The sequence below is a fragment of the Anguilla anguilla genome, chromosome 16 (assembly GCF_013347855.1).
Source record: "Anguilla anguilla isolate fAngAng1 chromosome 16, fAngAng1.pri, whole genome shotgun sequence".
Taxonomy (NCBI): domain Eukaryota; kingdom Metazoa; phylum Chordata; class Actinopteri; order Anguilliformes; family Anguillidae; genus Anguilla; species Anguilla anguilla.
The window spans coordinates 5,986,349-6,008,789 of NC_049216.1; the positions used below are offsets into that span (position 1 = coordinate 5,986,349).

Here is a 22,441-nt window from a genome sequence, read left to right on the forward strand (position 1 = left end):
GTAAGGGCGGTAAGGGCGGTGCACGTAAGGGTGATGCAGGCAGTGCAGGCGGAGCAGGTAAAGGTGATGCAGGCAGGGCAGGTAAGGGCGGTGCACGTAAGGGTGATGCGGGCAGTGCAGGTAAGCGCGGCACACGGTTTTTTCGACAGCACCTCACCTTGCAGGCACAGTTCCGGCAGTTCTCTGGCTCCACCCACATCTCGTTGTTCCGGTACTCCGCGCCGTTGGCCCTGCAGGTCTTCTCGCAGTGGCAGCCCTCCAGCTGGCTCAGCCGCGACTCCGCGTAGTTCAGCTGGCACGCAAACAAAATGGCTGCCGTCAAGGTTTTTCAATCTCATGAAGGAAAATGCAGTTGCGATGCCTTGTTAGATTACATCACATTATTTATCCAAAGCAAAGTACAGTAAGTGCATACTGAAGGTCATTGGAGCAACTACAAAACACAGGTCTGATAAGGTACAATACTTATTTTGTACAGTTATTCATAGCTATGGACACATTAAGTCCAGGAAACATTACTCTGACCGACCTATACTAAGTCAAACTAGGAGGCATGACAAGCTACAACATCAAGATAATTATACAAGGTACAATAAGTGCTGGATGGAGGTACATGTATAGCATGAAAGAGGGGAATTTAAGTGACAGAAATGTTCCGCAGAGTGGTGATAGATAATTAGCCCAGGTGTAGTCTGAAGAGATGAGTCTTCAAACCACGGCGGAAGATGGGCAATAGATCTCTTTGAACAATGTTTGGTAATAATTCCGCACCCCCCACACCATCAGAAGAGAGGGATAACCCCACCCATGATGATAACCCCCCCCCCCCCCCCCCGACTCTGCTGCTTCCTCCTGCCATTGGCGGTCAGTTGGGAAACGGCGGTGCGTCCGTGCCACCTACGCTCAGGAGACCCGCTGTCAATCACAACGGCTTTGAGGCCGGCCGGTCGAACGAGCTCCGCCGCTCGCTGCCATTTGCTCAGAACCCGGTCGAAACGCATTCCACCCGCCCGGTGCGCTCTTATTGACCAGAGAAAGGTCTCCCAAAGAGCAGGGCTCTCGCCCTGAATTAAACAGTGCCGTCGACCTTGGAAAGGCTCGAGGCTCTGCCGGAGTTTGCCAGCGTTTGGCCGTTTCGTCTGCCAGAGTTTGGCCGTTTCGTCTGCCAGAGTTCGGCCGTTTCGTCATAGCGGCTCCTTAAAAGCGAGCAACGCACCCAAATATTACGTATCCGCGCTCGTTCTTTTCCAGCATTTCAAACTGTGAGTTAATTAATTAAAAACCCTTCTTTTAGCTTGGGCAGGAGCCACACAAGCTACACAAGAAAAACAAGAAGGACTCTCTTGTGAAGGGCGTGACTAGCCGAAAGTCTGTCGGCACACCGCAGTGCAGGCCCGATGAGCCAATGAACGATGAAATAATTGTTCAGGGTGTGTGTGTGTGTGTGCAGATAACCCCCCCACCAAAGAAAATGGAATGGAATCGACACAGTTCTCACAGCCACGGCTAGGGAGATCATGAACATAGAATTTAGCATTTTCGCCCCACACTTTCATCCCTAAATGTGTGTGTGTGTGTGTGCGTGTGTGTTTGTGTGTGTATATGTGTGTGTGTGTTAGTATGTTGTGTGCGCTTGTCCGCGTGCGAGCGCGCGTCTTTTGCTAAACACCTACACCTACACCTGCATTTCACGCCGGAATAATGAATAATGAAAGCTTGTGCTGATTCGTGCGTTCGCTCGACGGGTTCGCCCCAACCGACCGGACTAAACTGGCCACTTACGCGCGTGCTGTGCGCTCTTGTTAAACTGTGCCTCTGACTTCCTGCTCAACCGGGCCTGAATCTGTTCTCCACTGTGCACATCGCCTCAGTGAATTACGCCGCGAGGCTAGGCAGCAGCAAAACAGCGACGTGCGCGACGGGAAACCCAATTTCAAACCCGTAAGCGGTAAGTGCAGTTACGGTTTGAGCGCGTCTGGAACGGAAAGCTACAAGTTTCTCCTTCCTAGCTTCTGTGTGGAAAATCCAAATTAAAGAGTCGTGCTTTAATTTTGTCCAAATTAAAGCACAAGTCTAAATCACTGCATGTGACTTCGACGACCAATGGGATCAGCCACAGCACGGCATTTTGTAAAGGGGTGGGAAAAGTAGATATTTAGACGCAGCCGCTCCCTAACAAATGGTCTGCATGACTGCGTATCCAGGGACCGTTCTCTGAATTTAACTGCGTCCGTGTCTGTGCGTGGCCGACTGCAGGTGGCATGTAAATCAGTGCTGCAGAGACGATACAGACAACACACCTCGTAGCTCAACAACTAATACACTCGGTTAATAGTCCCGTGAGTAAGCAAGTAATGCTGTCGTTTTTTACTGTTCCAGAGAAGTCCTTTTCTTTGTTTCTTAAGTGTTTTTTTTTTGGCCACCTAATGCCCATGTCCTGCAAGCATGGGTGACACGAATGAGACTTCAATGCAAGCAACAGTTAGACAGCGATGATGCATCGTGAGGATATTTTAAGAGATGCTAATAGGTGCATGTGTGTGAGTGTGCGTCTTATTTTGCATCTACAAATGAGCCAGCCTGAGGCTCCTAAAGTGTTGATTTCCCCAGATTTGCATAACGGCGGTTTCCTGGTTGAGATTAGCATTCTGCTAGCCAATGTTCATTCACATACATTCATTCTCATTTCAGCCCGCTAAAGCACTAGGGTACAGTAGCTCCTAAAACTCTGAGGGGGGGGGGGGGGGGGGGCGGGCGGGGGGAACAAACCTCTTGGTTTCATACTGGCCAACACGGGTGCTCACCTTTATGGTCATTTTAGCCAGCAGCTCCTGCAGGTCCATAATTCCTTGCACTAGGCTCAGGAAATCACTACAGGTTGGACAGGCTCCATAGGAGAAAAGGAGGAATGAGTAGGAGAGAGAGAGAGAGAGAGAGAGAGAGAGAAATACGTAGAGAGAGAGAGAGAGAAAGACGTAGAGAGAGAAAGATAGAGAGAGAAAGAGAGAGAGCGAGAGAGACAGAGAGAGAGAGAGAGAGAGAGAGAGAGAGAGAGAAAGAGAGAGAGAGAGAGAGAGAGACCAAGTTGAGACAGCAGTAACAACTCGTGTCCAGAAAAGAAAATGACATGTAATTTCAGGGAGGCTATGGATGGCTGCTTTCAGGTCAAAGCACTGGCCCAGAACCCAAACATTGCTTTCTTCATATTAAATGTCTTTTTCCAATTAGAAACCGTCGGGAAGCGGAAAGGAATGTTTCCGCAGTTCTGGCTAAGAGGGTTTCATCTTGTTTACCATCTTCTTGATGAGTCACGACAGGAAAAGAAACATATCGTCCAGTTCATTTCCCGTATGACAGCCCATATGTACATTTAGTCTTCTGGTAGATTTTGTATATTGTGCAAGCTCAAATTTCCACCGCAAATTGGTCTGATGTAACCTCCTCTCATCTTCAGTGTAACTGACAAGAATGCCTAATCTCTTTACATTGCTTTATTCAATCTTCATAAGATGTTTTGCACAAAATGTCTTTGTTTTCCATTACTTACCATCTCACAAAAGTCTTAACTGCAAGACGTAATTACAATGACACATGGTAGAAACTCCCCACTGTCCTCCAGCTGAGGGTTCAACTCTTGTGAACAAACTAATTACACCCTGGAAATTTGATATAAAATGTCTTGTGATAAAATACATCGGCAGTTGGTTAATGGTCAGATTCAGAGGGCATCAATCTGCAGGCATTTTGAATTCTATGAAACAAGGAAGTGAGCAATGTTGTAATAACAATCTGAGAACCATTGGGAAAATATTTCTAACCCAAAAACCACGTCCGATTTTTTTGAAGTTGGAGATACTTACTACGGTTCAAGTTGGGGCACTGCGTAATGTATCCGTTCGGAGCAAAAATGAATTTCACGTCCTGGATCGTCCCCTGAGAGAAAGAGGGACAGAGAGGGAGAATGAACACACTGATGATAAAACTGATGAGACAATAGTCTTACCATCGGGGAGTTGCATTGGTGGTGACGGAGTGTAGCACAGTGGGTAAGGAACTGGGCTTGAAACTGAAAGGTCGTAGGTTCGATTCCCGGGTAAGGACACTGCCGTTGTACCCTTGAGCAAGGTACTTAACCGAAATTGCTTCAGTATATATCCAGCTGTATAAATGGATACAGTGTAAAAGTTGTGTAAGTCGCTCTGGATAAGAGCGTCTGCTAAATGCCTGTAATGTAATGTAATGTGTTAGCCACCTCCAAGTGTTATTAACACAAAAGGTCTTATCAAATCTGTTTCACAGGGACAACAAGTAACACTATATTCAAACCAGTTCCCATGTGGAGGTTGACTGTATTGTGCCATGACAACTACAATCATTGAATCTTTTGAGTTATTGAGTTGCGTGTCGAGACAAAAACCTTTGCCGAATTCCATGAACATTGAAAATAAATGTCACTGTTCAGTTTTGAATTAATGATTTAATGTACTCAGAATTACCACAATTGTGTTTCAATGATTGAGTCTTATGATGTACTCTACAGGGGAGGTCCTTGCATAAGCCCTCTCTGGTTTTTTGACCCTTCACATTTTCTATTCATCACTGCATAGATCAACTAAGCATGAATTCATATTTTTGTGCTAATAAATAAAATAAAATAAAATAAAATAAAATAAAACTTCTGAATTGTCACTGTGTTGAAACCATTGTTCTCTTCCTGGTTCGCAAGTGCGTAAAAGCCGTTGGGAAATCTTTTTGTTCTTGTCGTTGACGGGCGCTGCCCGAAGTCGCCGCATCTCACTGGCGGGAGCCCGCGAGCGCCCGTTCTCCCCTCCGGCTCGGCGGGCGAGCGAGCGAGCGGGAGTTTGAATGGCGGTGCCACGAGGGCGGGGCGGGGCGGAGCGGTTCTCCCTGTCAGACGGGGTGGGGTGGGGTGGGAGGGCTGACGGCTCCCCAGCCCGCAGTCGGCCATCGGCAAACGAAGGCGTAGACTATCCGCCGCGCCCGCCCGCGAACGCCGAGGTAAACGGCGAGGCGTCAATCTGACCCGATTCGGTTGCCACGGGCGATTACGCGACACACGACGGAGATTACGCGCCTCTGTCGAACAGCGCGACGTGAACGACCTGGACCGGTTCGATATAAGACGCCATTTTGCATTAGCTACTTCGGAAAAGAAACGCGATGTAATGGACTTCTCTTGTAGCTGCTTGACCACAAGTCTGTCAGTTCCTCAAACTGAAACTGAAAAGGGTAATTTGCTGCATGAGATGCAACTGGTTTGGACGGCCAAGGTGAAATCCACTCCTAAAACAGAATGCCAAATCAAAGCGGCAAAACTAAACAACGGCTGACGTCCCAAAAGGTAGAGCGGATAGCTATTGGCAGCTCATCAAGGTAAACAATAAAGTTTCCTTTTTTGAAAAAAACCTTTAGGGTTGTAGCCCAGATAGGGTATAGTTCAAATGAATTTAACTTGATTTTTAAAAAAAACCTTTGAGGGATAAATGTCACTGTATTCAAATAAGTTAAACAATTTCTAAAGACCTTCCACCTGGGGAACAAAACTTGTCCATGATTAAAACCTTGACGGAAGGCTCCTCTTGATCAGGTAAGGTATCCTGCCATAGTGCCATAATCATTGCTTCCACATCTGACACTTAGGACCAACTGTCGTCTAATAAAGAAATGCAACAAGGACTTAAGTTTCAGCTCGAAAAAAATTTCACTCGGTACAGTGCAGAACTTTGCCAAGACACAACAAGCTCTCCTCACACAGCATATGTGCTGGCACCAGAGGAATCACTTTTCGAGGTAATGTATTTGGTGAGACATTAGCACTAGAAGAAAGGTCATGGGGTCACCAAAATCGATGGGTGTATTCCTCTTAGGAACGTGAATGTTCACCGCAAATTTCATGGCAATCCGGGCCATTATGGACCAATGTCATTGCATAGCATCCTTGGCAGAGCTAAAAGTATCTTTTATCATAGCTCAGGAGGTAAGACCGATTGTCTGGCAGTCGGAGGGTTGCCGGTTCAAACCCCGCCCTGGGCATGTCGAAGTGTCCTTGAGCAAGACACCTAACCCCTAACTGCTCTGGCGAATGAGAGGCATCAATTGTAAAGCGCTTTGGATAAAAGCGCTATATAAATGCAGTCCATTTACCATCATAATTTTGTCCATTTAGAACATCTGAATGCACAATAACCTGCATCACTATAAAACACTGATGTGAGCAGTGCATTCAGTGAACAGCTACAAGCTGAGTTACAATTGAAAGAAAAATACTAACCTTTCCTACATGTGATCCTTAAGAGGAACGCAAACACAAGTTCAAACTCAAACTCAAATCCAAATCACGAAAGTCAAATTCAACCCTTTCACCCTGGGGTTGCAATGCAATGTCACTTGCATTGCAAGTGAATCTGACTACCTTCAAACGCAGACTAAAGACTCATCTCTTCAGGCTGCACCTCTCCCCACCCCTCCCTAGCCTATAGTTTAGCTCAATGTACCTAGTTAGGCTAATACGATTACGTTAGTTTTTATTTGGCAGGATTGTTTTTGTCTGATTAGGCAAATGTGATTCCAGTGCTAGTTTGTACTTGGTAGGATTGTTGTTTGCTGAACAGGTTACTCTACAGGGTTGGAGTCCTGATCTATGTGGTCACTTCTGGCACTACAATCTTTACTTCACTCTAGTCTGTTTCTTTTGCACCTCTGCACCTTGAACTAATGCACATGTTGTACGTCGCTCTGGATAAGAGCGTCTGCTAAATGCCTGTAATGTAATGTAATGTAATGCAAGTGACACAGCTGGGATGAATCAGTTCCCATAAATACGAAGCGCTTAAGTTTTACCCTCGTATAAATTACACTGTGAAAGCTCGCCGGTGAACCAAAGCAACAAGGCCAGGACGGTTAACCAGCTGGAGAGACGGGACATCGACCGCGTCTAAGGCGCGGCACAGAGGACACGGGACAGCGCCCTCTCCGCATCGATCGCCCAAACAACCCCATCCCAGGAACACGGACGCTTAGCAACCGGGGGCCTGGTTAGCGAGGGGCTACGCTTCCAGCCTCCGGAATTAAACCCGAAAACGGAACATTGGATTCTTCGTTAAGCTTTAACGCCGGAAGGGTTGCCGTGAGCTGGCCGGAGGAGGCCTGTGAGTCACCAAGAGGAGAGGGGGTGGGCGGCGGGTAATCAGCAGGGTTAAGAAACAGTCATTCACGAGCACTTCCTCCAGCCTACAAGAGCCTTACCTCCTCGCTATTCTGAAGCTTCCTGAACAACAAGCAACTCAAAGAGTGGAGTGTGTAGATAATTTCAGCTCAAACCCCCCCCCCCCCTCCCCAAACCCCCACCCACCCCCCCCCCCCGCCCCCCCCGCCCCCGCCATCCCCGGGGGAACATTTCGGAGCCGTTTGGCCTCTCCTTCACAAGCGGCCTGGTCACCTGACATAATTAACCAATCAATACTCATGTTCCAAAGAAACCGCGTATTCATTAGGGCCAGCGAAGTACTTGAGCTGAACATCAGACTCTCAATCTCTGACAGTGCGTAAGCAGAGTGTTGGTGAAGAAGGCCTGGAAATAAGACCTGTTTTTCCTTTTTTCTTCTTCTCCAGAGGCATTGATAGCAGCTGTTTTTAACTGCATATCTGTGAATGTTTGCTCAGTGGTTTTAATAACCTGCAGTTTTTCAATAAATTATACTACATCTCATATTCATATGCAAGGAGCTTTTTGATAAAAATGAACTTAAACATGAATTACAGCAATAACGTGATTAACAGTCTAATATGCAATTTGCACTTAAAAGAAGATGGAAGCAATCAATTTGATGTTGAAACTGATGTAGGATGAGAGCGCACGGTTAAAAGATTTATGGGTGTGTGTGTGTGTGTGAGTGTGTGCGTGTGTGCATTTTCGTGAGACCGTGTTACGCGCGCATGTCAGGAATCGTAAAGTTATTGTTTACCGCCCTGGCCGTTCCTCCATTTCCATTAAACTGCAGCTCTATTCCCAGAGTCTCTCTCTCTCTGCTGTGAGACTGGGGAGAACGATGGCGCTGGGCGCTGATTATTGATTATTGTACAGCTTTATCATCCCAGCCTGTGCTGTAATAAAAGCTATAACCTGTCAGCAGCTCTGTGCTGAGGGGCGGGACAGTAACGTCTGTGCCTCCCGCACCGCACTGCTCTGGCCTACAGGGGGAGCCACTGCGGTGATTCGCTAACAGTTTCTTACTTTCTTTCCATTATATTAACCAGTAATGGTGCTTCCTCTTCTTTCTGAGGTGGCAATCATTCAGTTTTGGCACAGCTCAAATCAATTTCCTTGTTACCACACCAATCCCAAAAGTACACAACTTTAACTGGCAAACTGTCTCAATGAAAGTTTAATTTTGCTCATCTAACTCTCAGCCAAGTCACTTAATGAGCTGAATTTAAGGGTTATCTTTAGGAGTACCCATTATACAGGGTTATCTTAAAGGGGTAACCCCAGTCTCCATTATACCGGAGACGCCATTGTGTCTGGGTAGCGTCTCCATTCGGTTGTTGCTACGGACGTTATGACATGACTACGATGCACTAGCGACTATGGCGCTAGGCTTCACCCCCGGAGCAGAGGGCCAGGTTTGACAAGGAAGGGTCTCCCCGCCTCCACACCCACACACACACACACACACACACACACGGCCCGTGTCTGAACGACACACACTTCAAACACACGCCAACAACCGTTTCATTTTTCACCGGGGACTTCAAACAAGGAAACCTCCACAGAAGTTTGAAAAATCTTCAACAAAACGCACGCTTCTGTTAACCTCAAAGCAAGCAGGTGTTCAAACAGCGGAGAGACTGAGTGACGTGCAGCCAATAAAGGCGGGAATAAAAAGAAGAAAAAAAAAAACAAACTCATTACTTCCTGGTTTCCTGCATGGCATTTTCCCAGGAAATGAGAACTGACTAATTTGGGAAGTCCGGAGAAGCCGGGAGAATCCCATGGTCCCTTTCCTTCAATTAACGCCTCATTGAGAACCGGAAATAAGGCCCGTTGTAGACAAAGCTTTTTTAATTTATCGTGGCATTTGTTTTATTGGATGACTAAATGACAAGGTCACATACATAAAGCAAGGTTGATAACGGGGTGTACTGCATTTTACACAGCACAGGTTTAAAACTATGTATGGAACTGGGCATGTGTATGCTTATGTACAGTATCTGTATGCATGCATACATTTTCTATGTGCAACCCTGGAAGAGTAGTTGTTGCCTTGGCAACAACAAATGGGGATAAACAATAAACTTAGGTTCTGGAGAGCCATAGGGTCTGCTGATTTTTGTTCTTGCTCAGCACTGTATTGTCCAATGAAAACAGTTGGTTACACATCTAACTCCACTTCACATGGTTTTTTTTGGGTATGATTGTTCACTGAAAATAAACCCAAGAGGGCCTTGCGGCTCCCCAGGACCAGGGCCGGGGACCCCAGCAGACCCTGCGGCTCCCCAGGACCAGGGCCGGGGACCACGGCTGAAGGGTGCACTCTCTCAGGCGGACGGTCTTACCTTGAACAGGCCGTGCTTATGACTGTGCTGCCCCAGCCACACTCCGCTGCCCGGGGTCAGGTCCATCTGAGGGGGGTCTACCACGCGCTCGTAAATCCTGTCCGGAACAAAAAAACAAACCACGCTATTTTTACGCCGACGTGACGGGAACAGGCTTACCGGCCGACAAAGTACAGGTTTTCTACTGTTCTTTGTGTAGTATAAAAGCTTTCCGATTTACATTCATATTTTATTCGGACTTTAGTCAAGCAGTGAGAGACACTGCTGCACACACTTCTGGTCCTGTAACCTATAACCTGGCGCCTTCCAACAAGCCGGAGCAGGATTGGCAAACGGCGCGATGAGGCTGCACCAGCCAATGGCAAAGCTGCTGGGCGATGCCGCTGGAAACTGTACAGGAAGTGTTGTCGCACCTTCTGTGAGGAGCGGCCATTTTATTTTGCGATGAAAAGAAGACAGGTTCAAACGGCCCTGTAATGTGTGCTACCTCTCCTCTCAATCAAATGTTTATTTATTTGAAAAGTGACACATCACAAATGACATACATTTATCCAGCTTTAAAGAACCCCCCCCCCCCTCCTCCTGTACGCCCATTTTTTTTCTCTCTAAAAGATGTGTGGCAGCAAAAAATGCACTTTAAATAAAATGACAGAAAGTAAGCAACGTTCACAAATTGGACCACTCCAACCAGGATTAGCACTATAGCCAGCTGTAGCATTCACATAATCATTGAGGAATTTATCTGCGACGAAATTAAAAAACCCTGCAGGCATGTTTTTTTGGCCCGCATTGTTGGGCCTCCTGCCCGGTTTCGTTCGTTTCGTCCTGCGACAAACAAACGGCCGGCCAGGCCAGGCCCAGCTGGATTCTGGGAAGTCTCTGCGGGGCACAGCGGCGTTGGCTAGATGGGGTTAAAGTGCGAGCTGCCAAAAATGTGCGAGGAAGACCGGCTCGACGAGAGGAAGGAATTCTGAGCGAACTCAATAGCGGGAGGGAGGGAGAGACAGAGGCGTGACCGAGTCAATATTTAGCTTCCTGCGGCGGGGGTAAATTGGACGCGGAGAGCGGGGGATCCCTTCAGCCGTGACGGTCTCACCCGGCGAGCTTCTTACAGTAAAGTGCTGTCGATGCCGCCGGCGGTATGTCCGCCGGCCACCGGTAGCCTCGCCTCCGGATTTCAAAATAAAAGCGCCGCTCGCCATTTCCTGTGGCTTGTCCGGGTGACGGCAAACGGCGTGCGCTAGGGGAAAGCCGCTGACTTGCGCGAGGGATGTTCTTTTCTTTCCTGGTCCTCAGTTACAGATAATCAGAGCTGGAATTACGGTGGAGCCTTGTGGAGCCTAGCCCCGTTTCAGAAATTCAGAATTCCGAAAATGACGCAATTCTGGCAACGAGGTGCAATTCCACAATGTTGCTTTTCAGTGGACAAATCTACATAATTTACTGTACGATCGAGCATACGGATATATATTTTACTGTCGAACACACTTGGCGAGTCGCGGTTTTGAAAAACCCAGCCTATTGTCAATGTTAATGAGGTGTAATGTATGCTCTAAAAGACACTTCAATGGAAAAATGACATGTACTTAACTCTATTTCAGTCTCATCCATTCAATCTCCTCTAAATGTGTTTCTCAAATTAAATTAAAATGCAACCACACACACACACACACACACACACAAGGATCCGAAACAAGAAAGTATTCAGTGAAAGAAGGTATTGCGGTTTCAATTCGTTGATCTACACATAAATGAACTTGACAGAAAATCACAGTCAAAAAAAGAAGAAATGATGGAAGAACGGCTCCTCAGATTTCTGAAGTGGCAGCCATCACAGCCTATGTGCCTATGCGCTAGCAGCAGCTTCAGCTATTACACAGGCTTCAGCTACCATGTCTGCTTCCTCAGGTCCTTGGAAGGAGGAGTTAACACTGGCACTTCATCTGTGATCAGTTCAGCTCAAGCGGCAAAGGCCAGGCTGCATTTCTGAAGGCCCACTTCCTCCTTTTGTTGAGAGGTGTTGCTCACTAGCGTCACTGCGGTTGGCTCCAGTATAGTACATTTCAGCCACCCGTTTCAATGTATGCCAATGGTAACAGCATGGTCAAAATACAAAATACAAAATGCAGGGGCGACATAGCTCAGGAGGTAAGACCGATTGTCTGGCAGTCGGAGGGTTGCCGGTTCAAACCCCGCCCTGGGCGTGTCGAAGTGTCCTTGAGCAAGACACCTAACCCCTAACCCCTAACTGCTCTGGCGAATGAGAGGCATCAATTGTAAAGCGCTTTGGATAAATGCGCTATATAAATGCAGTCCATTTACCATTTACAAAAGTCAATCATTTTTCCCCACAAGAAAATGTAGTCGCAATAGCTGTTTTTTTTTCTTTGTCTAATGCCTCACCACGTGCTGATTTGTAAAGTTATTGAATTAGTTGGACAAGTCTGTAATGTTTTGTGGACGAATCAGGGACAGTTTGCGTCACTGCAGAGTCACCGTGTCACACGCGCCTAGTGGACGACCGGACTTCATGTTCCTACTGCACAGCCTCTGGCTCCCATGAACTACACTTCCCAGGCTCCAAAGCGCTTTTCACCAAGCCCATGGAGAGTCCACGGGTGGAGGGCCACGGTGACTTGGTCCATATTTTTCTACAGTCTATGGTTCAGCTGCTCTACACCCATGCTACACACCAGCTGAATCTTCCTAATGACCGTGCCCCGTTCACACTGTGGCCAACTCAAAACACCGTGGAACAAACTCAACCTCAACTCTCTCTCTCCCAGTCCGCCAACGACTGGATTACAGCCGAAAACGAGTCGCTGAGTCGCGCCTGGTTGAGCGCGCAGGTGCGGCGCTAACCTCGGCGTTTAAACCTGGCCCCAACACACAAATAAATCAATGTGAATCACGATGGAGTCACAACCCACAGGACGCACGATTGGAACTGCAGACGAAACCTACGAACGAGTCCTGCTGAAGAAAAGTCTGAGCTTGTGTGCTGTGTTCCACATTCGGGCTGGGGGAGGATTATATTTCGGCTCCGCTAATAAAGCCTGTCAAATTGGGACGCAGATCAGGAAGACGCTCCAACGGGTTGACCTACATCAGCGTGTGATTATTAAAATATGAAGATTCATGCCAGAAAGAAAAAGGATGGCCAAGGATGATTTAATCAAATATAGGGTGTAATAGTTCTTAGTCCTGCCAAGGTCGACTGTTAAATATCCCAATTTACCTAAATTGCAGACGTTGGCCGTTCCAACAAGGGGTGAGAATTGGATTTGCTCAGCAGCACATTTGAAGCAAGCAAACCAACAAACAAACAAACAAACAAATAAATAAATAAATAAATAGAACAAGAGAGGCCATTTTGTTGGTTAGTACATCATTACCTGCAGTAGCTTACAGTTCCTGATATTTAGCACAGATCCACATTCGCGTGGCGTGGAATTGGACAGGCACACTTGAAAAAGAGCACGCGCAAAGCGTCACTCCTACTTCCTGTTTGTTTTCAGAAGCTTGTCAGTACGGCGTGATTCTGAGTGGCGTACAGTCCCCGCTGCGGACCGCGGTTCAACAAAACTACGAAAACTAGGTTGCGCATCGCGATGACAGAAAACTAATTTAGCCTATGTAAAAACCAATCACATCTTACTTTCACACCCAAGAACAGAATTATGGAGGTTAGGTAGAGAAGCCAGGGGCTCCAGGAGAATTGAGTCCCCAAAGTGGAGGGGCTGTGGCGCTGCTAGGTTGAGGAGCGCTGCGGAGGAGTGAGGTAAATCAGAACTCTAACGGAGGGAGAGAAGTCGCAGACAGCTCGCAGCGGGAGGGTATATCTCACTGACAGCGCAGCGAGAAACTCAGCTGACCTTTCCCTCAAAAACCTGTCTTCAGTACACACGCACACACGCACACACACAGACACACACACACGCAGACACACGCAGACATGCAGGCACGCACACACACACACACACACACGCAGACACACGCAGACATGCAGGCACGCACACACACACACACAGACAGACACAAACACACACACACACACACACACACACACACAGACAGCAGAAAAGTGCAGTCTTGCTATCCACTGTCCTTGGAGTAACATTGAATAGCATACTGGCTACCGGCTGCATCCGGGAAGAACAAAAACACCCCAAGCTTACAGTGAACATTCCAAGTTAAACTGTGCTGGCGAAAACTAAAACCTCAGAAGTGAGATCTGTCAGGCAGAACGGCTGGTTTCACCGACAGTTTATTCAGCAAACCGCAGCGCTCCGAATTGACTAAAGCGTCGACACACATCGATTTGCCTGTTAATTGCGCCTTCACTCCATCGTTAATATTTTTACAAAACGAACAAGGCAAGTATGTTTAGTCTGAAGTGGTGCGTAGCGGGCGTGGTGGGTAGTGGGAGTGGTGCGTAGGGGGCTGGGTGCGGGGGGGGGGGGGGGTGTGTGAATGGTGCGTAGGGGGTGTGAGGCATAGGCGGCGGAGCATGTACGAGGGTGGTGTGTTGTGGGCGAGGTGCGTTGTGGGTGTGATGGGTAGGGGGCATGGTGCTTAGTGGGAGTGGTGCGTAGGGGAAGTGGTGAGTAGGGGGTGTGGTGTGTTGTGGGTGTGGTGGGTAGGGAGTGTGGTGTGTTGTGGGCGTGGTGGGTAGGGAGTGTGGTGTGTTGTGGGAGTGGTGGGTAGGGAGTGTGGTGTGTTGTGGGCGTGGTGTGTAGGGAGTGTGGTGTGTTGTGGGAGTGGTGGGTAGGGAGTGTGGTGTGTTGTGGGAGTGGTGTGTAGGGAGTGTGGTGTGTTGTGGGCGTGGTGGTGTGTAGGGACTGTGGTGAGTTGTGGGCGTGGTGTGTAGGGAGTGTGGTGTGTAGGGAGTGTGGTGTGTTATGGGTGTGGTGGGTAGGGAGTGTGGTGTGTTGTGGGTGTGGAGGGTAGGGAGTGTGGTGTGTTGTGGGTGTGGTGGGTAGGGAGTGTGGTGTGTTGTGGGAGTGGTGTGTAGGGAGTGTGGTGTGTTGTGGGCATGGTGGTGTGTAGGGACTGTGGTGAGTTGTGGGCGTGGTGTGTAGGGAGTGTGGTGTGTTGTGGGCGTGGTGTGTTATGGGTGTGGTGGGTAGGGAGTGTGGTGTGTTGTGGGCATGGTGGGTAGGGAGTGTGGTTTGTTGTGGGCGTGGTGGGTAGGGAGTGTGGTTTGTTGTGGGTGTGGTGGGTAGGGAGTGTGGTGTGTTGTGGGTGTGGTGGGTAGGGAGTGTGGTGTGTGGGTAGGGAGTGTGGTGTGTTGTGGTGTGTAGGGAGTGTGGTGTGTTATGGGTGTGGTGGGTAGGGAGTGTGGTGTGTTGTGGGTGTGGTGGGTAGGGAGTGTGGTGTGTTGTGGGTGTGGTGTGTAGGGAGTGTGGTGTGTTATGGGTGTGGTGGGTAGGGAGTGTGGTGTGTTGTGGGTGTGGTGTGTAGGGAGTGTGGTGTGTTGTGGGTGTGGTGGGTAGGGAGTGTGGTGTGTTGTGGGCGTGGTGTGTAGGGAGTGTGGTGTGTTGTGGGTGTGGTGGGTAGGGAGTGTGGTGTGTTGTGGGTGTTTTTGTGTAGGGAGTGTGGTGTGTTGTGGGTGTGGTGGGTAGGGAGTGTGGTGTGTTGTGTTGTGGGTGTGGTGGGTAGGGAGTGTGGTGTGTTGTGGGAGTGGTGGGTAGGGAGTGTGGTGTGTTGTGGGTGTGGTGGGTAGGGAGTGTGGTGTGTTGTGGGTGTGGTGTGTAGGGAGTGTGGTGTGTTATGGGTGTGGTGGGTAGGGAGTGTGGTGTGTTGTGGGTGTGGTGTGTAGGGAGTGTGGTGTGTTGTGGGTGTGGTGGGTAGGGAGTGTGGTGTGTTGTGGGCGTGGTGTGTAGGGAGTGTGGTGTGTTGTGGGTGTGGTGGGTAGGGAGTGTGGTGTGTTGTGGGTGTTTTTGTGTAGGGAGTGTGGTGTGTTGTGGGTGTGGTGGGTAGGGAGTGTGGTGTGTTGTGGGTGTGGTGGGTAGGGAGTGTGGTGTGTTGTGGGAGTGGTGGGTAGGGAGTGTGGTGTGTTGTGGGTGTGGTGGGTAGGGAGTGTGGTGTGTTGTGGGTGTGGTGGGTAGGGAGTGTGGTGTGTTGTGGGTGTGGTGGGTAGGGAGTGTGGTGTGTTGTGGGCGTGGTGTGTAGGGAGTGTGGTGTGTTGTGGGCGTGGTGTGTAGGGAGTGTGGTGTGTTGTGGGCGTGATGGGTAGGGAGTGTGGTGTGTTGTGGGTGTGGTGGGTAGGGAGTGTGGTGGGTAGGGAGTGTGGTGTGTTGTGGGTGTGGTGGGTAGGGAGTGTGGTGTGTTGTGGGTGTGGTGGGTAGGGAGTGTGGTGTGTTGTGGGAGTGGTGGGTAGGGAGTGTGGTGTGTTGTGGGAGTGGTGGGTAGGGAGTGTGGTGTGTTGTGGGCGTGGTGTGTAGGGAGTGTGGGGTGTTGTGGGCATGGTGTGTAGGTAGTGTGGTGTGTTGTGGGCGTGGTGTGTAGGGAGTGTGGTGTGTTGTGGGCATGGTGTGTAGGGAGTGTGGTGTGTTGTGGGCGTGGTGTGTAGGGAGTGTGGTGTGTTGTGGGTGTGGTGTGTAGAGAGTGTGGTGTGCTGTGGGCGTGGTGTGTAGGGAGTGTGGTGTGTTGTGGGTGTGGTGGGTAGGGAGTGTGGTGTGTTGTGGGTGTGGTGGGTAGGGAGTGTGGTGTGTTGTGGGTGTGGTCGGTAGGGAGTGTGGTGTGTTGTGGGTGTGGTGGGTAGGGGGCGAGGTGTTAACACTAGTTCCCTTTGTTGTTCATCTCCCGCACTTCCCCAGAGTGTTCTCCAATAGGCTAAATTCATAATCCAGTTATATACAGCTTTGTCATGAGTAAAGCATAACACCATAAATGCATCTGAAATAATCTGCAATTGTGTCATTGACATTGCCTGTAATACAATATACTTCAAATAACTCCAAAGCAGCTTGAGCAGTGATGTTTTGTCTCCAGAGGTTGTGCTTGTGCATATTATCCGATTATTCCTTAAAACATTTACATTTAATCTAATTTTCGAGTGGAACTACTTCCCACAGCTATGCAGCCCACACAGCCACCAATGTGAACACTACTACAAGTGTCTCCGAGAATTTAAAGGGAAAGAAGTCCTGCCATGATAAAAAAAAGTGATATTTATGTTTATAATTGTGAACAAACCCTGTAAAAAAAAAAAAAAATCAATGCTCTCCCTTGTGCAGCCTGTGGAAAAGATGACATCGCTGTGCAATCTGCTTTGGAGTTGCTTTAAGTGTGTTTTCTTGTTTCAGACCGTTTGCCCTCGATTGCCCTGATATCTGCCACTGTAGAGCGGGCAAGTTGTCAGAAGCACCGGCAGGACCTGAAATACCCTTCACTGCTTACAAAACCTGTCTGGCCCAATCAAAACATAACCACAAACCTGAAATAATACAATTTAAAAACCTCTAGAGAGAGACCTATCCCGTAAGCAAAAGTAACTGTGTTTGCTAGGTAGCATAATTAACACCTGTACTTGTTTGACAAAGTCAAAAGTTCAGGAAAAAAAAGTAATTCGGCTTAATGGGATTCGGTCCGGGATTCGATTCGATTCGATTCGATTCGATTCTATTCGATTCGATTCGATTGGTAGGAATGGTTAGCAGGGCTTCCGAGGGTCAAGGTGACACATTCGAGAGAGGGGCTGACACTCAAAATCATACGGTGACACCGCCTCGGCACTTAAACTATTTTTAAATGAGCGCAGGGCCACCACTCGTCATTCAAGCTGCCCAAAATAGGCTTGACGTGGTGCTCTTCAAGCAGCCTGAAAGACAGAAAGTAATGCTTACAGAAGACCGCACTCCCTCCAAGAGGAGGAATAGAGAGAGACTGTAATTGTATTAGGATTTAATAGTTTCACGTTTAGAGGGCTCCTCGCAAGCTCAATTTCTCAGCTGAACAGAATGGCAGCCCTCTCTGGCAATTGCATTGTCTCCTGGAAATGTCTGACAGGGATATTTAAAGTGAAAGACACTTGGACTTTTGATAACAAGATTGTTGAATACATTTGAACAATCCTTTTGTATTTTGTCTCACGTTTGCTGTAAAAAGGCGATTCACTAAATAAATACCTAACATTTCAAATGCACTTTGTTTCTTGATGCATGTGTGTGTGCATGAGAGAGAGAGAGAGAGAGAGAGAGTATAGTACTTATTTAAATTGTCATGACATAACTGTTCCTATACAATGGCAAGAAACTTTAAATCTTCATATCATTTCCTAGTTCAGCTTCAGAAGCCAGAGTTGCCAAGTCTGGTAAGTATCCTAATAAAGCCATGAAATGTTTACTCTCGAGATTGTGTCAGGATATGTAACAATATATGGCAAAATGATTCAGAAATTGTATTTAAAAATATATTTGTCTGCATGAAAATGTTGTCCTCATTTTAAATCTTTATCTGACGTCATTCAGTGTGCTTGAGAAAGTAACATTTCGGTAAGTACACTGTACGGCCAAATGTACGTGGACACCTGACATCCAACATCCAAAATTATGGGCATTAATAGTCATCATAGCAGGGTGAACCTCTACAATGTGCAGGAGTTCATTTTCACAGAATCTTTGTAAAGAGTGATTCGGGAAGGTTCATCCCCGAGCAAAAAAAAAACGTTGCTCGTTGGAACTGATGCACTACCGAACTGAAGCCAATTTCAAGGTGCGAATGCCGAACTTCAGCAGGAATGCTGGGAAATAGTAATAACCCTCCTTAATTGATGAATTGAGCGGGGGACCAAGCAGCCCTCCAAGGGCGACTGAACAGCTTTGGTCTGAGTGGAAGTGTTTGGGGAAAAGCTGAATGCAAGCCTGTGATCAAAGAGGGGATGTACTGCAGTGGAAACAATTGGGGGGCGGGTCCAGTGGGGGCTGCTGGGAGTGGGGGGGGTTGTGACTGTGTGTATGTGAGTGGGCTGGGTGTGTGTGTGTGTGTGTGTGTGTATGTGAGGGGGTTGTGTGGTTTGTGTGTGGTGGTGGTGAGGGGGGGAAATGTGTGTGTGCGCGCGTGCGCATGTGTGTGTGTGTGCGTTAGGGATGTGTGCGTGGTGGTGGGGGGGGGTATGTGTGTGTGAATGTGTGTGAGGGGGCTGGGGGTGTGTGTATTTGTGTATGTGTGTGTGTGTGGTCTGGGTATGTGTGTGTGTGCATGTGTGTGTATGTATGTGAAGTGGCTGGGGGTGTGTGTATTTGTGTGTGTGTGAGTGGTCTGGATGTGTGTGTGTGTGTATGTGAGGAGGCTGGGGGTGTGTGTATGTGTGTGTGTGTGTGTGAGTGTGTGAGTGGTCTGGATATGTGTGTGTGCGTGTGTGTGTATGTGAGGAGGCTGGGGGTGTGTGTATGTGTGTATGTGTGTGTGTGTGTGGGGTGGAAGGGAGGGAGGGGGGGGGCCCAGGAACAAAAGAACACAGCACAGCGTTTGAGGCCGCGCTCTCTCCTTTCCACAAACCCCCACGGGTGAGTTAGAAAGCCACGATCTCATCGCGTCCATCATCAAACACCGAACGGCCGCCGCCATCGCTCATGAAGGACAGTAATTAATCCGCCGGCGAAGGAATAAAAGCCTCCTTCTGCCCCCCCCCCCACCCACCACGCCCACAACAAACCACACTCCCTACACGGAGCCACGCCAGGGGCCGTCTCAAAAGAGCGCGTAGCTCAAAAGACGGGGGGCGCCAGGGGCCGTCTCAAAAGAGCGGGTAGCTCAAAAGACGGGGGACCCCAGGCTCACAGAGACCCCCCCGGACCCCGCGGGCAGAGCTGTTTGTCGCGACACGCATCAAACGCGCCCACGGCGCACTGGCGGTTCTTCGCGCGGCCTTCTCCGCTATCGCGCGCTTCCTCCCCGCGATTCCACGCCCGCCCGTTATTCTCTCCCGGCAGCTCGGCGGAGTTAAATCGATAAACAACGTTCCGTGACTTTCCGTCTCGGAAAAATAAACCAGCAGCAGACGCCTCCGGCAACGCAATGTGCCGGCGCCTGGCCGCGGCCTTCCCGACTCCGACCGAAGACGGAGAGAAAGCGACGGTAATGATCTCAGACGCGCGGGACTGGACGTTTCCTCAGGAAATCAATCTCAAATTCTATGTCTATGTCTAAGTTGGTCCTTAACAAGCGAGCGCACACACACACACACACACGTATTGCTATACTTGTGAGGACTTCCCATTGACTTACATTCATTCCGTAACCTCTAACCCTAACCCCAACCACTACATGCCTAACCTTAACCCTAAACTTAATCTAATTGTAATCCTAACCCTAATCCTAAATCCTAACCCTAAAACGGCCTCTTGAACTTGTGGGGACCAGCAAAAAAGGTCCCCACCTTGCATAATTTTCCTCATCTTCCTCATCCTTGTGGGGACATTTGGTTCTCACAAATATAGTAATACATGCCCCCACACACACACACACACACAAGCTTGAACAAACACACCAAAGGTGTTGTTCTAGTGCATGGATAAGCCCCACAGTCTGGTATCTGTTAAGGCTCTGTTCTAGTGCATGGATGGGTCCCACAGTCTGGTATGTGTTAAAGCTCTGTTCTAGTGCATGGATGGGCCCCACAGTCTGGTATCTGTTAAGGCACTGTTCTAGTGCATGGATGGGCCCCACAGTCTGGTATGTGTTAAGGCACTGTTCTAGTGTATGGATGGGCCCCACAGTCTGGTATCTGTTAAGGCACTGTTCTAGTGCATGGATGGGCTCCACAGTCTGGTATCTGTTAATGCTCTGTTCTAGCCCATGGATGGGCCCCATAGTTTCAGCTGTTGCCAGCAGCCTTGTAGCACGGCCAGAGAAGGGAGTTTCAGTTGGCCGAGATGAAGATGTTAACCATGAAGGGTCTTCCTCCAGCTCATGTCTGTACCCGACTAAACAACCGCGGCTGATGAGCAGTATCACGCTGACGTCACGCTTCAGAGAAAATAGTGTTTATCTGCGCACTGCCGAATCAATACGTCATAGCAAGAATCACTGATGATGAATAAGATCTACACACAAATCTGAATCGTGAAGAAAAAAACTGAGAAGAAAATCATGACAAAAAGTTCTTTCCTAAACATTTTCTGAAATGGCAAAAACCATTTGCAACGAGTCAGATAGCAGTGGCAGCATGACAAGCACTCAAGCTGGGCTGCTGGGTGACCTCAGACACTTTACAAGCAAGATATTGGCTGACAGCTATGATCCTGCACAAATGTAAATATCCCCCATGAGGTTTGCTTGTTCTTAAGGCCTCCCTGTCGAATTTGACTTCAGATCAACCCTGTTCCTGAAGGACCTCAGCGTTTCAACCGATCTCTGGATTAAGTAAAGGTTTGGGAGACATCTCTTTACGTTCAAGTTCAATGTGAATTTTTTCCCACTGGAGATCAAGGAATCGATCAATTAATCAATCAATGTTCCATGACTGAGAGCCAAAGCAGATTTGAACACAATGCAGGTTCCAGATGTCCATTCTTCAAGAGGTTAAGACATGGATTTCAGCTGCCGGTCCATCAGTTAATCAATATAATATATATAACCTCTTCCAAAAGGAACCATTTGCCAAAATGCATTAGAGAACCTTAGAGAAGAATGAGTTGCCTGAGGATCTATTCGATTGATTGAAAGTCTTTAAAATGAATACGAGATATCTGTTTCAGCCACAACGTGGCATTAAGACGATACATAACCCCTTGTTAAGAGCACCTAATTAACCGCATTAACAGCTTGTTGCTCTACAGGAGTCTTTATTCCTCAGCAATAGAACAGAGTCTACAGTTTAAGTTGTGCCCAGCTAACAAAAAACATTCACACAATGTGTGGGGCGTGCCAGTGTAGTATGACGGGTTATACAGTGTATTACAATGGGTAAGGAGCTAGTCTTGTAACCTGTAATGTCACAGGTTTGATTCCCGGGTAGGACACTGCCGTTGAACCCTTGAGCAAGGTACTAGTCTCTAATTGACTATGTAAGCTTAGGTTTGTAGCTAGGTAAGCTGTTTATCTTAGTTCACTTTAGTTATTGCACTCGTGCCTACTTAATTATTGCTTGTATTATTTGCATAGACTGCTTTTGTTGCTGCTTTTGTTTGTGTTGATCTGATTGACCTGCAGGGTCCAAGTTAAACTACGTGGTCACTCCCTGCACTTGGAACTTTACCTGCCTCTAGGGTTTTCAACACACTTGTTCCTGGTTATGGTTATACACTTTGTTGTACGCCGCTCTGGATAAGAGCGTCTGCCAAATGCCAATAATGTAATGTAATACTTAACCTATATTGCTTCAGTATATATCTAGCTGTATAAATTGATGCAATGTAAATTCTATGTAAAAGCTGTGTAAGTCGCACTGGATAAAAGCGTCTGCTAAAAGCCTGCAATGTAATATAATGTAATGTTACTGCCAATGTTAGTGCCAATGTTGCCAAAACGTTCCAGTAACATTGTGAGAATATTTTGTGTTAGCAGGGATGACGGAGGTTCACAAGAACAGGCAGATGCTGAGACACCAGAAGCAGAGCCCTAATCGCAGATTCAATAAGTCCTCCAGGTGAATGTCTAAAACTAATTTCACGAGAGGAATTTCCGCACCGAAGCAGCCGAACCATTTGTCACTGTGTTATATTCTATTCATTTACCATAGCGTGACTGATTTATGCAACTGGAGATATGTGGAACCTATTACAGTGCCTGGCTTAATGGCATTCATCGTATGTTATTTTATTTATTTGCCAGGGAGCACATAAAAAGCTTAAGAAAAATGATTCTGTGTTTTGTTTGATAGCTTAGAGCTCCATTTTCCTCTACGGTCTCTGTGCAG

General features: G+C 48.0%; 1 protein-coding gene across 1 annotated transcript in view; it reads right to left on the bottom strand.

Annotated features, from left to right (window-relative positions):
* Positions 1 to 22,441, bottom strand: part of LOC118215670 (protein kinase C-binding protein NELL1-like) — a 297,337-nt gene that overhangs the window by 164,211 nt on the left and 110,685 nt on the right. Inside the window, exons 5-8 of the mRNA XM_035396613.1 lie at positions 9,577 to 9,673; positions 3,861 to 3,933; positions 2,805 to 2,887; positions 158 to 292 (exon numbers count right to left, since the gene is read on the bottom strand). Of these exons, the coding sequence (XP_035252504.1) occupies positions 158 to 292; positions 2,805 to 2,887; positions 3,861 to 3,933; positions 9,577 to 9,673 (388 nt within the window). The remainder of the gene's footprint in view (positions 1 to 157; positions 293 to 2,804; positions 2,888 to 3,860; positions 3,934 to 9,576; positions 9,674 to 22,441) is intronic.